Source organism: Silurus meridionalis, chromosome 24 (genome assembly GCF_014805685.1).
Source record: "Silurus meridionalis isolate SWU-2019-XX chromosome 24, ASM1480568v1, whole genome shotgun sequence".
NCBI classification, from domain to species: Eukaryota; Metazoa; Chordata; class Actinopteri; order Siluriformes; family Siluridae; genus Silurus; species Silurus meridionalis.
The window spans coordinates 13122105-13139918 of record NC_060907.1 but is presented as its reverse complement, the minus strand read 5'-3'; the positions used below and the strand labels follow the sequence as shown (position 1 = coordinate 13139918).

Here is a 17814-nt window from a genome sequence, read left to right as displayed (position 1 = left end):
TGTTTTTATACAGTAGAAGTTTTCGTAGGTAGTAGAACAACAAAATATACAGTAGTACAACATTTGTATAGCAGTATTTGTATGTTTTTATTTACTTATTACTTATCACATATACATATTTTGTATGTAGTAATATTACAATATATTTGTATAGTTGTAACTGTATGCTGTAGTACTGCAATATATTTTTATTTTAGTATTTGCATGTAGTAATACTGCAATATTTGAATAGCAATATGTGTCTGTAAAGTACTACAATATATTTGTATAGTTGTAACTATGTTGTAGTAGTGCAATATATTTTTATTGTAGTATTTGGATGTAGCAATACTGCAATAATTGTACGGCAATATGTGTATGTAATAGTACTACAATATATTTGAATGGTTATTGCCTAAAGTAGTATCACAATATATTTGCTTGATGATACACGCACAATAGCAGTTTTGTCGTAAATTATTTTGAACCAGGTCATACTGAAAGACACTGATCTTCACTAATCTTAATTCCCTATATATTGTATTCATCAGTTATATTATCAATCGAAACATAGAATAAAACCTAAAATGAAGAATCATCAAAACAATTTTTTTATAAAGTAACACATTTCCAGCACTGTTTAAAAAAAAAGCATCTATTGTTTATAAATTATTTACTTATTATTTTGTTTCATAATTTGTTCAAAAGTCAACAATTTTGAGGAAGGGAAAAGGGAACACAAAGATTACCTTTTCATTATAGCTGACTCACCATAATAAGCTATTCTGACAGGTTTTAGAATGCAGTGCACTGATATTTTTCAATTTGCAGCATATTACCGAAAGAGACTTGGTATTATTCTGCATTACCTTGACTTATGTTGAGTTCAAGTATTAATTATATAGAAATGTCTTAAATCTATACATTAAAATGCTCATTGATCATTATGTTTGCAGCTACAGAATATGCCTATTGAATTTGTAGACATTGTCCAATAGACCAATTTTCATTATAATTATCTGATTAGGAAAGTAAAAGAATGAAAGCAACAGTCCTGTAACAGTTTGTAACATTCCTGTAACATTAATCTAGACGTAACATTGAAAGATTGTGAATTGTGTCCATGTCTAAAGTAGACAAACTAGACATGTTACTCTAAAGTACATAATGGTAATATGGTATGTAACATATGTAACAAAGGTGATGTTCCTGTGTAAAGTTTTTTTTTTTTTTTTATTTTATCTAATATGATGTAGTGATTTATTTGATTTGATTTATTCTCTTCTGTGTTTAGCCACATGGATTCTAAACTTTAGTTTTTAACAGAAATATGTAGAAAGAAAGTAAAAATTGTAGGTAGAAAGGTAGGTTGTAGTCTTTATTGATGCATCGAGACTTCTAATATAAATTAGCTTGTACTGTCACCTAGTGGATAACGGGTGAAGTTCAACATAGTCATATATAGCCTTCTTCTACAAGATCTTTAAATCTGCAGGGTTTTATTTTTATCAACAGCAACCCTATTAGACTAATTTGAGGTCTCACATAATTTCTAGTAACACTTATTACTGCATCTGAGTTTTGCATTATACAGGATACAGTCAAAATGAAGAGAACGTATTAAATTGTTTAACATGGTGCAAATTGCTAAATCATTTCATGTACTTGACTATAGCAGACTATTTGTCATTAAGATTGGAAAAACTGATTGTAATTTTTTCTTACCTGATGTAACATGGAATGAGCTACAGTATCAAAAGTTGTATTATATATCAAAGCATGAGTCTATATTGACACAAAGGAATAAAACAGAACTAAAATGGAGTTTTAAAGTACAGGTGGCATGTAAAGTACAGTGGGGTGAAACCTCAATACAGACACTGAGTACTAAAATTCCATTAAGTCTACAGTTACCTTCATTTACATAATGTCCTTATTACAGCATACTGCCATATCTTTATGACAAATTTGACAGCTATGTGTTTATGGACACCTAGCCATGAAAGCACCCAAAACTGTTACCACAAAGCATTTCAATTTCCCTTTAATGAAACTAAGAGGACTACACCTGCTCCAGCATGATAACGCTACTGTTCACAAGAGAGGCCTGTTAGGGAGTGTAATGCATGTCTCTATGGACAAACAGCTGTTTTCAGCTAGTGATTACTGGGCTTTGTTTGCAAAAATGTAAAAAAGAAAAAGAAAGATTAAAAAATAAAGAAAAAAAAATGGACAGTTAAAAAAGTTTGTTTTATTGGAGATTGCATTAAGCAGCAATGAGAAAAATATTCTTGCATAAAGTAATGACAGCATCTTGTGACCTGTATGTGGATGGAAAATCTAAGCCTATTTTACATCTGTGAGTTGCAATTTATATCTCCCTGTACAGTTTTATATGATCTGGCTATTTGTTTTTTATAAGAGAAATGCTTGTGAGTGTGTGTGTGTGTGTGTGTGTGTGTGTGTGTGTGTGTGTGTGTGTGTGTGTGTGTGTGTGTGTGTGTGTGTGTGTCTGTGTGTTTTGTTAGGCATATTTCTGCCATTTGCATGACCGTCAATCCGTATCAATGCAGACTGTATGAATGGCTATAACTGTATAACAATAGCTTGTAATGTTTGTAGGAATCAGATTTTTCATGATTTCTTCATTGCATTTAAAACATAAACTTATGAGCTGTGTGGCTTTTAAATCAGTACCTTTGTGGATTGCTTCAGGACTGATTTAATGTATTTATATATGAAATAATAACACAATCAATGCAGGAAATTCTTATTTAGTGCACTTCAGCATTTATAACATTATCTTTATGAGCAATACCAACTCTGGATAATGAATAGTACAGCCCAAAGTGTCTTCATCCAAAGATACCTACATTGTTTATGTAGCACATTGTTGTCAGAACCTGTTAACATTTAAATTTAAGTAGGTAATTTACAGCTGTGACTTTCAAAATTTGGATGGCGGGACCAGACATATTTTTAGATAATTGTTTGTAGGAATCAAATTTTTCATGATATCTTCATTAAATAAGAAATAACAACTCTTTCAGCACATCACTTTTTCTGGATGGCTTCAGGACTAATTTCATATATATATATATATATATATATATATATATATATATATATATATATATATATATATATATATATATATATAAAAAATAAAAATATGTTAACTGCGCTAAAATAATTTACAGGACACATCAGCATCTATAACTTGTTTTTTATCAACTCTGATGGAGAATACTATGGTGGCTAGTAAAGCCCAAAGTGTCTAATTTCCAAAGATATCTAGATAGTGTATAAAGCACACTTTTTTCAGGAACTATTAACATTTAAATTCAGGTAGGTCATTTTCAGCTGTGAGTCCCAAAATTAGAGGTGCGACCTAGTAATGGCAGGCCAAGGTTAAAGTAAAAGAAGTCAAATAACCTGCACAGAGCTCCTGACCTTATCCCCGCTCACTCCTTTGACATGAATTGCACCCTACCTGGCATCCGTGTCTGACCTCACTACTGCTTTTTACCAACTTAATGAATACAATGCCCATCTTGTTATAACAGCAAATGTGGATTTCAACAAGCACATACAATATATAGACAAAAGTATTGGGATGCCTGACTTTTCCAGCCATATGTGATTTTTCCTTAAACTTCTAATCACAAAGTTGAAGGCACGTAATTGTATAGGATTTCTTTAGATTTGGTTGCATTAAATCTTCCCTTCCTTTAAACTACAGGAGACTCAAGCATGATCCAGCATGACAATTCCCCTGGGCACAAAGCAAATTCCATGAAGATATGGTTTACATGGGTTGGAGTGAAACAATTTAAAGTGGCCCACTGTACACCCTTGTGGCTAAATGAACTCAATTTTCATTTTCCACAAGCAGACTCCAAAATCAACATGGAGTCAGTCAAATTCAATGTGCTTCATATAACTAGTAAGGATGATCTTCAATCTGATTAGATGTTATGTTTGTGTGTTAGATTGGCTTCTCTTATCACTCCAAGCAACCAGTGTGACTGGTTTATGCAAAAAAAACCTTTCTTTCGGCTTCTCCCATTAGGGGTCGCCACAGCGGATCATCCGTATTTATGATCCGCATGTTCAATTTGGCACACGTTTTTACGCTGGATGCCCTTCCTAATGCAACCCTCCCCATTTATCCGGGCTTGGGACCGGCACTAAGAGTGCACTGGCTTGTGCAACCCTAATGGTTGGGGTTGGTTACCTGACCGAAAATCGAACCCGGGCCGCAGCAGTGAGAGCGCCGCATCCTAACCACTAGACCACCAGGGAACCCCATGACTGGATTCTGCAAATAATATCTCTTAAAGAATGAAGTCCACACTCATTTTTCTGAATTGTTTTACATAATAGAAACGGCTCAATGAACACACATTACATTTCTTTAACTGTTCTCATTTATCCACATCTTTTGACCATTCTCGTTTTAAGGACATAGTGGACTGCATCAGTGGCTTCCTTTCAACACTATTGATGGCTGTACAACAAAGTCATTGCAAGGGTTTAGAACACATCCTGATAGTATCCCCTGTCAGACAATGACAAACAGGGCTCCCTGATGGTGCTGATAATGGTACCTGGTACCTTATTATCGATAACAGTCACTCACTGTGTTCACACTGCTCCCTATTGATGATAAGAATCGGCCCAGGCCCTGATATCATTGTTTATTAAGGATTAGAATCACTCAAAGTTCAGATACTGTTACTCAAGTGTTTGAGGATCACTCAGAATAAGTAAAATCGAATATATTAGTACTGTAGTATTAAATCTATTGGTTGAGATGGTGGCACTGAGATTTTTTTCTTTTTAGCTTTTCTTTTTAACAAATCCAACAAACTGATTATCAAGTTTCTGTTGAATTTTACATGCAAAGAGGGGTCAGGCCTAATGCCCATAAAGATAGCAACCAGTGGAAGAGGGAGTGTTAAATATCATATAAGAACATACCCTGGCATACAAGAAGAAAATGTGAAGCTTTGATACTTGTACATTGTATACAATACCTCAAATCCTCCTGCATTCAAGATAGTTTCATTTTATAGTATATACCCCACTGGGAATTCGTTGTTACGTTGTTATGCCTTTGTAATGATACACAGTACTTTTGGACCACAGTTTGTACTTAATACCTCCTATACTGTAGTCATTAAAACATTTTTAAGTAATAACAAATTTTGGACACATCCACCATAATAGTTAACATATCTCTATTTATTTTCCTTAGAACAGAACTCTCATAAACATATCTGTATTTTTCATCATACGTTCAAAAAAGGTCATGACCTGTGAGACCGAATTATAAATATTTAATCAAAGTCTTTGTGTAAAAAAAAAACAAAAGAAAAGAGGAAACAGTGAACTAAAGCATCTATTGTATGACAATATGACACTGTAATAATCATTGTAATATATATATATGTATGTCTGATTCCATGTCTGTGTATTTAAATTTCACGGAATCTCAGTTTGCCCAGCCCAGAATAGTAAAACGTTCAGTTAAGCAGCTCACACTTTTTTTTTAGACGTGACTAAGAAAATGCCATTGACAGGTGACAGATAAAATGGTAACAGATTTGTGAAAAAAAAAGGGATTGTGGGGAGAAAAAAAAAATTAAATAAAATAAAAATACCAAAGTTTCAAAGAAAGACAGGCAACAGTGAGACAAATTAGCACAAATTTACATTAGCACAATTCTACAATATAATGACAGAGGCACATCTGCATAGATTAACAGGATTTTTGAAGAAAGGTGGTTTAAACAAGGGCATGAATAAACGATAGACGTATTGAATGTGATTCTAGCAATATAACACATTGTGTAGGACCTGCCTGGTGTTTTAAAGTAACCAGGACCAACATAGAGGCCAGTTCGAGAGACTTTCTACTGTATCTGTTACCATTAAATGGGAAATCAAAATATCTGACAGAACTGGGGTCAACAATTGCTGTGAAACCTCTGTATTATAAGCCTGGTTGCTCTAATATCTTTCCACTGGACACTTTTTGATTATACTTTTGTTTGTCCCACAAGGCATAATATTCTAAGCTGTCTGGGTAAAATGTAATGGTTAAATAGCATGATGGTAATGTGTACAACTGCAAACCCCAAATGTTTTCTTGAATATCCTTCCTTACAATAATTTCTCTATTCTAATAAAAGATATATATCTTTTTAAGGTGCATCCTTAATATCCACAAATCCTGTTGTTTGCTTGTAAGGCTGGATTTTTTTTTTCCGACCCCAAGTGAACGTGTATGTTTAATGGAATGAGGAATGATTGTCACCTCTGAACTGTAAGACCTTGGCCAGCTGCTTTAAACAGCAAATAGAACATACAACAAGACTATGGGTTAAAGCATGTCTTTAAGTTCACTTAGTAAAGCGGTCATCACGAAACTACAATACAGCACTAGCCTGGCCTTTATTACATCTGTAGTGTTTCCCACAGATTACTTGGGTTGGGTTTCATGTACTGTATTTAATACTCCTGGACCGAATTATTGTTTCCTTCTTGATCACAGAGCTGTGAGCCAAACTGAAATCATACACACATGCAAGTCTCTTAAACATGACATTTCTAGGTGAAATTCGAAATATACCCGTATTATAGCATGAAATCATGGCTCTTATGCAAGAGTAGAGACCACCGGGAGAAAGTTGTCAATTAGGGTTTTAAATCGGTGTCATTAACTGCTGATAAAGAGGAGACTGAGCTCCCAATATATTGTTCTATGGCAGCTAGGTTAAAACCATTGTGAGGTGTTCATATCAATAAGAACAAAAAAAATCTATTATACCTCTATTTAATTACCTGCACCCCAGTTTTCTATTGTATTGTGTAATTTGACAATAAAGTGTTTTTGTTCTGAGTTGTTAAAGAAGGAGCTAGAAACGTTATGTGCTCAGTAAATGTGAATCAGGCCCCAAGTGCAACCAAAGTGTGCAGTAAATGAGACTGTGCAATTATTATAAGATCTGACAGACTAACTATACCGTGACTGCAAAAAAATGACATATAAAAGAGGTTGCTTTGGCAGCGCTATTCGGTCCTTTCCTTCCCGAGCTGTGCGAGTGTCAGAGCCAAATTGAAAACAATAATATGTGAGATTTTTTTATGGCCACAAAATATTATGGCCACACCCAAGCATCGCATATGTGTGGAAACACTGTTAAATGACTGTAACTGCTGCCATTTCTATATACTGTATACTGCTGTGTTGAAGGAAAAACACTAGACAAACAGACAGCGGAGGCACTTGGGCCTTTCAGATTGAGGGATATTGCGACGTTATTAATAATAGACGTAACTATGCGAGACAAATGTGCCACCGATGTTCTCCAGCCAATTACAAAGACACAGTAAATGTTAAGCATAAAAATACGCCTTTTAACATAGGTTAGTGATGTAACACCAAGTCAAACAGAGCGCAAAACAGTATATCAGCAGCCAGAGGCCCATACAGTCAGACACTGAACACGTACAGTCCTACACACAGAAGGAGATTTATAGAATGAGCCCTTGAGAACTCCTTCTCTACCATGCTATCTGCTAAGCCCTTTACACAACAGTGTAGGACAATTCAAGACCCATACAATGGCCAAAACAAATTACAGCGCAATTACAGGTGATTACTATGCCATGTTCATTTTCAGATGCTCATCAGCGTTGTAGGCTACCATAAGTTACCATACCGAGGGCATAGGAGTGTGGAAATAAGAACATCCGATGATAAAATTGTCAAAAACATGCCATTTTGGACCATTTCTGCACCACTCAAAAAAAAGATACTACTACCACATTCTAAATCAAACTGGATGTTTTGATTAATTGGCTGCTGTTTCATGTGCATTCATTTTTTTTCCAGGCTAGACCAGGCACTCCAATCATATTATTGCAGCCTGGAGAATTTAAGATTTAAGAGGAAATTTGGGACAATATAATGGTTAATCATCCGATTAAACTGTCAATAAAACAGCTGTTCTGAGAGAGCCTTTTAGGATTTTACACTAAAATACACTTGAAATATGGGTCCTAAGTATCAGGTCCTCATACTTGGCATCTGGGCTGGTTTCCTTCAATATTTGGGGAAAATTAGGGTGGTTGATTACCACATATTTTCACATTTTCACTGCACATTAAAGATATCAACTTCCCAGTAAGTATTAGGAGAACAACAGGGTCATAATGTAGTCTGCTAAGCAGCGCTGTCGTTTTGTGGATATACAACAAAATGGGAAATACTATAATACACCATAACATTGTTATGGTGGTCTCTTTTTAAGACTCTTTTGATATGGCCTTGTCTACAACTTTTTTGCAAGGCAAGAACAGAATGTATCTGAATCAGGTAAATAATAAACAACGGTTATTGGTAGATCCATAACCAGCCTACTGTTCATATATTTTTAGCTACTGCAACTGCATGTATTATGGAAGGATATTCTGGATAGTCTTTAAAAGGAATTGCAAATTGTATTTGCAGGCCCGGGTTCGATCCCTGGTCAGGGAACCAACCCCTCTTAGTGCCGGTCCCAAGCCCGGATAAATGGGGAGGGTTGCGTTAGGAAGGGCATCCAGCGTAAAAACATGTGCCAAATCAAACATGCGGATGATCCACTGTGGTGACCCCTAATAGGAGAAGCCGAAAGAAAGTATAATTGCGTTTTCCATACGTGAACACGTTAATTGTAACATTAATCCGAAAGAAATTGCAAATCTTGCATTACGGTTGAAAATTGCTCGGAATATCCTCCCATAATGTATACTGTATGTATTCTGATGTAAGTGTCAAATGTGAAACAACAGAGTATGACAGAGTGGTTTGACTGGGAGATAATACATATAACTTTGCTTTCTTCCCTCTTTCCATTTAATTTTTTGGCATACACTAAAACCCATTTTGACGGCTGAAGCAAAAAAAAGGAAAAAAGGCTGACCATCATCTGATACAACAACAAAAAAAAAAAAATATATACTTTTCAGTATGAGAGCTGACATCTCAAAATAACACAGCCTTGGTCTTCCTCTTCCTCCATATCTCCGTGCTCTTCTCTTGAATCCTGTCATTCCTTCTACCTGGGGCAAAAAGAGCACTGAACATGTAAAGCGCAGCTAGGGATCTGCTGGCGTGCCTGGCGTGCCTGGCGTGCTTGGGTCGACTCGGGTTCGGCCCAGTTCCTTACTGGCCATCATTCAATTTTTGGAGCATGCTGATTGGCTAGAGCTAGCCCCACACACACATCTAGTCACTCTTCTCTGGGGGCATTGTCCTCCAATGGAAAGATGGTGGCTAGGCAGGTGGAGTTCTGGGCAGCTGTAATGGTCGCTACCGTGTGCAAGAGGACTAGGACTAGCAAGCAGAGCTTTAGTCTGGATTGATTCAGCCTCGGAGCCCCCGAGGTCGCAGCAGACGTTTGCTGGCGTGAGGGATGAGTCCTTTTGAATGTGCTGTGCGAACATTCATTGACTTTTAACTCCCACCGCACATCACAGCACTGTGGCTCATGCTTGGTGTTTTCTGCATTTTCCAAAAGCCCTGGAGAGCAAAAAAAGACAAGTAACACAAATCTGATTACCACATTACACACAACACTTTTTTCTCTTTAGGATTTAATTAGCACAGTTAAGGTACAATTTTGTCTGAGGCCATTAAATTCTGAGACACTTGGTTTATTTTTGCTGACTCCCATCTTGTTTAACTCAGAGTTTTAACATCAAAGATAGAAGACCTGATCTGCTGTCGAGGTCCCTGATGTAATTTAAAATTTATTTATACTTGCAATTCATGCAAAGGACCTAAATACGGCCACCTTTTACTTCTCTTTATACCTAACTCTTTAAATGCACTGTTTACACTGTTTACATCAACAATGCTCAGTTATACTAATCAGTTTAGCTGTAATTCAGTAGCACAGATATTCAAACGAAAGATTGTGCCAAAGACATGATAGAAACATCCAACCTCTTAAACCAGAAGAGGTTTGGATTACTTCTTGTATTTAGAACCTAGTGAACATTAAAAAATCTGGTAAGGCAAAATTTTCTAAATCATACTACAGCAAAACAGTTGAAGATTTATTTCAATTGTGTGAGTTTGGAGAGTTTGGATTTGATTGAAACAAGTCTTATCGCTGCACTTTGGGTCAGTTGCAGGGGTTTGGTGCTCAATGGATGACTTGACCAGGGCAAGCTTTAGACGTCTTTTCCAGCTCAAGATGACAACAGATCAGAGAAACAATTGGAGAATGATTTATCCTTGTGAGGCTTTAAAGAAGAACAGTGCATGCCAAAGTCTGGTTAGCAATATGGTGAGTGAGAGATAGTAGTTTGTTCAGGAGTGTATTTGTTTATGATTGAAATGTTCCAAGGACTTTCCATGGATATTGCAAGATCTTTTCATGAGCCTTCAGTTCTGCTGGGATTTAGTTTTAAGTGATAGTCGCCATCCATGTAGAGATGTCCACCAGGCAAGTTAAGATAAGAGTGGTAACTTGAGGATGTGGGGTCGATCAGTTGAGTGTCATCAGCCTAGAAATGGTTGAGCACATTGTCATGAATAAAGGCATAATAAAAGGGGGCCATGGATTCTTGTTTGACACATGTGAAGAATCATCATGAAACACAAATGTATTCCCTTCATGTCATTTAAAAAACAGATGATCCTTGGGGGTAGGATATAGCCCACCCCTTTATTGGTTTACTAATTCCAAGGCAAGATTATTGATAAGTGTGTCTTGTGATAGGCTGTGATAAAAGCTGCTCAAAGCTCAAGATATGGATTGATTTTCATGTAGCTGATTTAGCACCACGAAGCCTCTCAGCAACAGACACAAGTGGCATTTCTGTGGAGTGGACCACTTCGAAGCCAGACTGGTTAGGATTCTGGAGGCCATTATGAGTGTCAAATAGAGGCAGGTGATTGTGGAACAGTTTTAAGAAAAAAGAGACATGGCATATGTCAAAGGTATATGACAAAAAGTATATAGTCAGATGTTATAGGGTTTACAGTGAAGAGATAAAAAAAAACTTGAAATCTTGGAGGTTTAATCATGTGTAAGTGACAGAGATTTGCTTATTTTTTCTTTCAAGAAAGCAGCAAAGTCATTATCAGTTAGGGAAGATGTTGGAGAATGGCAAGAAGGGTTTAGAAGTGAAAGAAACAATGTATATAAAGTGTATGTAGATGCTTCTAGCTCGGACAAGTAAATTTATTTTCATAGAATAATGGTTAACATTGGGCAACTTTTAAGTAGCTCAGTTTAAATCATATAGAATTATAACTTTTTAATGTATGTAGCAGACTATAATAAAACATGGGCAAATATAGATTTAAAAAACCCTTAAGATTATTGTAGGGATTAACAGAATAAAATCCTACCCACATAACTTAACCTATTAAATTAGAGTAAGTGGGTATTAGACATCTTGATTTATTCTGTGTTCACCCTTACTCTTGATTAAAAGACTATTGGTTGTCCACATGTTTGTTGCTTCAGTTTATCTCGACCGAGGGAATTTAAAAACAGTCATTCAGCAGTGATTAAACAGTAATTGGTGTTGAGTCGAATGAATAGGAGAGCGATGGACATTCAGGAGTAAATGACTTTTTTGCCATTGTGGTTTTTGTTGGTTCTTAAAATAGCAGTAAAATTATGTAGATTGTACACGTTGCATTTAGTCAAGAATATCAGAGTAGGCATTCAATAAACAACTGCATTTATTATCAATATTATGTTTTTCATTCAACAATTATTTAGAGTGTTCTTTAGACAGAACACGGGCTTAACCATGAAAGATTTATTGATTTTAAACTTCTCTGCTTACCGTATATGGTGTGCATACTATATATTGAGGAGTTTTACAATAGCTTAGCCTATCAGATTTTAGAACTGGTCATCTAATAATGATTTTGGGAGGTAACAGCTGTCTCAATCCAAACAAGAACAACAGTGTACTGAGGGGGAACAAGTGACCAAGCTTTAGTCAAAAAGAGCTATGACTTTCTTGTTTGTACCTCTAAAAGAAGATTTATGCACCCCTAGTGATAGAAATGTCCCTTTGTGTCGCGGTATGGATTAAAATTACATCCTGATATTTTTCCATCGCATTTCACTGGATGTGATTTTAAACCATACCGTGACACAGAGGTACATTTCTATCACTAAGAGTGCATAAATGTTTTTTTAGAGCTACAAACAACAAGGTACAAATATGTTCCAATGTTCAGAGGTACACTGGCGATTAAAATTAGAGAACAATTTATAAACAATTGAACAATGCTGAAATAATGTCATCTTCACTGCTCAACAGTTGAAGAAGTTTTTGTCCTGTCTATACCATGCTACCAGAACACCCTTTCCACAAAATAACTAAGGCATTTAAAAAAAAACATTATTTTGCAGAAAACACACTGATCAAAATTAGAGAACACTTTCAGATACCTCCCAGTTATTGGTGTTAATCTGGTACCTGGTGCTAATTTCCTTGACTAACTTCCAGTTTCACTGACTCTGCAAGATGGTGGGCGGTTCTAAAGTGACTGAAAGCCTCTGGGAGCAAGTTGTCCAGATGAAGGCCAAAGGGATGACCCTATCAGCCATAGCAAGACAAGTTGGTCGTTCCAAATCTGTGATTTCAAGAATATTAAATCTTTACAACATCACAAACTCATTCAAGTCCGCCAAGAAGGCTGGTCGTCCACGGAAGACAAATACAAGAGAGGATAGGATACTGCGGAGGATCTCAATGGGCAATCGTTTCCACACTGCAGCTGGAATTGCTCACCAGTTCAGCGCTGAACAGGGTAAGGATCTGTCTTGTCATACAGTGTCTCGACGTTTAAGAGCATTTGGACTGAAAGCCCACTCTGCAGTGACCAAACCTCTCATTAGCAGAAAGAATCAAGAGGGTAGACTAAGCTTTGCTGAGGGGCATGTTGTGTGGACAGAGGAGAAAGTTCACTTCAGTGATGAAAGCAAGTTTAATTTATTTGGGTCCGATGGGAAACATTATGTTCGGCGACAAACTGGAGAAAGACTGAACCCAAAGTGTGTAAAGAAGTCAGTGAAAAGTGGAGGAGGAAGTGTCATGGTTTGGGGCATGTTTTCTGCAGCAGGAGTTGGGCCTCTTATACAGCTACATGGCAGAGTGAATGCAAATGTTTATCAGAACCTTCTTCAACATATGGTTCCTTCCCTGCGTTTATCACCCAATCAGCCCGCAGTGTTCATGCAGGACAACGCTCCATGTCACACAGCAAAACGGGTAAAGCAGTTCCTTGAAACTGAAAACATTGAAATAATGACATGGCCTGCCCAGAGTCCTGATCTCAACACAATAGAGAACCTCTGGAAAATCCTTGGAGACAAAGTTATGGCCAAGAAACCCACTACAGTCACCGAACTGTGGAGGAGATTGGAAGAAGAGTGGACCAAAATCACACCAGAGCAGTGTGAGAGACTAGTGCTGTCCTGTGGCTGCAGATGTGCTGAAGTCATTCAGAGCAGAGGCCTGTACACGTCCTACTAATTGCTGACTGTTGTAACCTTCAGAAAATTTTGTTATAATGTTTTTCCATGCTACAGACATTGTTGTTCTCTAATTTCGATCAGTATGTTTTCTGCAAAATAATGTTTTTTTTAAATGCCTTATTTATTTTGTGGAAAAGGTGTTCTGGTAGCATGGTATAGACAGGACAAAACATTGTTATACTCTGCTCAAGCAACAAAGCATTTGTGCTTTTTAGGTACATTTCTGTACCTTGATTTTTCTGTGTGTGGGCTCCCAATTGGACCAAACATATTGCCATACTTTGGGCCTCTGAATATTCTGAGCCACAGAGAACCTGTGTGGGCTTTCTATGGTCAAGTCCAACAGAGATATATTTGCTGGGTTGTTACAAAGCAGCTTTACCAAAAATAAATAGATTAAAAATATAAAATTAAGATCTATAAATCTGTCTCTAGGTTTATTCTAAATAAGTGAGTGAGACATGACCATAGCAATTTAAAATCCATGAGACAAAATGAGGGGAAAACAGACACAAAAAAGAACCTATCCACATCTGGATGACATCTGGATGACATCAGGTATACATTCATTATAATTTTAGGAGGAAAGACTGTTTACCTATTTAACTCTTTAACCTTTTTGTGCATTACCTACAGTATAAGTGCATTTAAAATGTAAACTAAGAAGTTTATATATAAATGTAAATAAATCCAAATAAAATTGTAAAGAATTCTGACAATATTGTTTCTGAACTGAACACTAAATTTTATCAAGCCTAAAACCTATTTATACTATTTTGATGCAATGGTTCCTCCCACATAAGAAAAACATGGTGCAATGCGGATCAGCGACTCTAAATTACTTTTGTGAAAGTGTGTGGGTGTTAGATGTCCCTTTGATAGAACCATCTCATCCCCCACCCCACTCCAATTATTGACAAAACACTAGTAAAAATGGCTGCCATATTTCTGATGTAATTTCAGAATAATATATGAAATTCTTTATAAGAACTAAGAGTCAATATATATCAATGTGCCAGGCTTACACATACACAGCTAGTTCACCTTTGAGCAACACTTTTGCCCTAATGATACACAAACCATGGATTTAAATCTGATTCAAACAGTTCTATAATTTTCTGCTGTTTTAGAGAGGCGGATGAGTTCTTCTTCAGGCTGGTCTGAGTACAGCTTCATGCTGGTTGTTTTAAAAATAGGCCTTAATGATTTGGCTACACAGCCCAGAAGAAGAGGATGTAGTATTGTTTTTATTATAACACACATTGCCCCGACTTTTGTTAATATTGTCACAGGACAGATTTAACACATACCTGTACATATAAAACTGGGAGTTCCTCCATGTATAAGGTCATCATTGTCAGGCAATATGAAGGGACATCTTTGTTGGACCTCAAAACAGTACTGCTCACATGGGATCTTGTGGCTACAGCTGGACTGATTGCTCTGGAAATATTGAGCACAGAGCCAGGGCTTGTACACCACCTGCAAACACAGAGTGTATTAGAACAACTCGGGACTAAAACTGTGAAGGTCGTCTTGCTTTCCATTACTAAACTTTACATTTTAGTGTGTATATTAGGGCATGTGCCGCGGCATGCTGTTATAGGAAATAGAAAAAATGTGATGGAATCCACTAACATCATGTACAGTACTGAAGTCTTTTGTTCCTCTTATACTACAGCAATGCAAGCAATTGCGATTTCAATTCATATATATATATATATATATATATATATATATATGCGATTTCAATTCATATATATATATATATATATATATATATATATATATATATATATATATATATATATATATATATATATATATATATATTGTTATATAATGTTATATATTGAATCCATAACAGCATATTGGGGTCCCCAGTTGTGTAAATTATATATTTTTTACTAAAATAATCTTGGGGACCCCCCAAATCTGTTTTTTACTCGTCATGGGGGTTCCTAATGCATTTGGGGAGATCCCGGGTCCCCATGCCCCCCAAAATAGAGCACTGATTATATCCATGTATTAATTCATACATTCTGGTCAATCTGTATCTTTATCGCATTCACTGCTTAGACTAAATGCAGTACATAGAATGAACAGAAGATGGCGCAGTGGTATAAAATATACATTAGCGTACAATTTTCTCAGTCGATGAATCTTACTCAAAACAGTTGTTTTGATTCTGTCACCTCACTGAGAGTCACATCAGGTTATTATGGCTGTTGTGGCACAAAGAATTTTCATCAAATTGGCACGCCATTGTGACATTAGGACTGGAATAATTCTGCCCACCACAACACACACACACTGCGCATTAAATTTGGACATACTACTTCACATGGTCCTTTTTTGCACCAGGACTGCATGTAATATGAGAGAAGAAGAGAAGTGGAGTCGAGTGGGCAGTGCATGGGGTGACAGCACTGTAAGAATAGCTCCTGCTCATTTATTTTGCCCTACATAGTGTACCCAGAACACACTGCTGTTAAGGAAAAAGGGAAGGAAGGCAGTGCAGAAGGTAGTACATCCAAAAATTGGAGTGTGTGCAAATAGAAAAGGAGAACAGTAGAAGCAGAAAAACAGGTCATCATTAGCACAGTCTGGCTGTCAGAGAATCCTGATTTGTGAGGCTTGGTTTCACTTGCTTTTTTTTTTCTTTTCGCTATCTCACGTTCTCTCTCTATCTTTCTCTCTCTCTCTCACACACACACACACACACACACACACACACACACACACACACACACACACACACACACACACACATTTTGCTCTGAATACCTCAGGAAACAAGCTGGCACAAGCCTGGAACAAGAAATGGCTCGGCAGCAGGGGGTGCTAGCATCTTCAAATCGCCTCCCAAAGGGAAACGTGAGTTTGGCTTGTGTATATTTCATGCACAATTTCAAAAGTCCTGCGTCCTTTGGGGCTGGAGGAGCTCAGTGGTTAAAGACTTGCATATGTGACCATGAGAATGAGATTTTAAGTCGTTGAGGGTAGCGGGTGTGTGCCCGTAGTCACTGAAATACCTGTAGCCACTGACTTGTTGCACCGAAAAATTGACTCTGAACATTGAAAAGCTACTGGTGTGTCACAGGGAAGTGTTAGACTATCTGACGAAAGCTTGATCTGCCCTCTTTTGCATGCTTGAGCTCATAGATGCTTATGATTGGTTAGGGTCGCTGTGATTGTCAAAGGAGAGAGAACATTCTATCTTTCCCATCATTATCCACCATCATCCTATCAATCCACCAAACAGTTTTGCCCCCTTGGACTCCATCATAAAATTAGCAAACACAAAATGTATTTGAGTGGCTTGACAATGTTAAGGGTATTGAACATGTTTTAAGTATAACATGCTTTTCATTGATCCAGAAATGGCCATAAAGGTAACACAGAGAGTTACATACAGATCAACATAAAGCAAAGAAAACACAATCATAAAGACAAACGATGAGGAAAACAAAAAGAGAGGACAACCAAAAAGCTCTTGGAATATTGTACTGTATAATATATTTAACTCAGTGGAATATTAAACATTTGGGAAACAGTCAGAATTTGAGAAATTATTTATGTAAGGAGTGTTTAACAGGGAAGCAATTTTGAGGAAGGCTATGGAGATATTATAGGAAACCCAGAGAGAGGATAATGTACATGAGTTTAGTTTGTTTGGGAAAAGAAAGTTAGACAAGCAGAATGAGGAAAAGTTTACTGCGAACAAAAGAATGTTAAAAGCGATTTGAATATCTACTTATACAAATTCTAAATCGTTTAATCTTTTTCATTTGTTTGATGTTGAAAAAAAGTTGCTTCAAAGTGAGCAGTCAATATGAAAAAAGGATGAAAGAGAACACTTTTCTTCATCCCATGATCTTCTGGAAATTTAGATGCAGCTTCTTATTGCTCATGTGAATTCTGAAATACCGTGTTCCGAATATTTTAGCATATATAAGTTACATGGTTCAGAACCTGTAACGGATATATAATGGAGAAGGATGTTTAAGTATGAAATGTTAAATTAATTCATATATTTATGCACAAAGTGAGGTAAAGTGATGTCCTAGTGGACTGAGACAGACAAAACACTGTTTTCTAAGTGAGGTTTATGTATATAAAGGTTATTACCAGTGCTTTAAGTTATTTGTTTATCATATATAAAGGTTGCTGTGAAGGACACTTTACCTGTATTTTTGGATACGTTTTATGTTTAACTTGACATTCATTAGTAAATATTCTAAAAAAGAAGCGGTAGCTCAGTGGT

General features: G+C 36.5%; 1 protein-coding gene across 1 annotated transcript in view; it reads right to left on the bottom strand.

Annotated features, from left to right (window-relative positions):
• Window positions 1-6779: 6779 nt before the first annotated feature.
• Window positions 6780-17814, bottom strand: part of nalf1 (NALCN channel auxiliary factor 1) — an 85911-nt gene continuing 74876 nt past the window's right edge. Inside the window, exons 2-3 of the mRNA XM_046838248.1 lie at window positions 14858-15029; window positions 6780-9553 (exon numbers count right to left, since the gene is read on the bottom strand). Coding sequence (XP_046694204.1) covers window positions 9264-9553; window positions 14858-15029 — 462 coding nt within the window. The 3' untranslated portion in view covers window positions 6780-9263. The remainder of the gene's footprint in view (window positions 9554-14857; window positions 15030-17814) is intronic.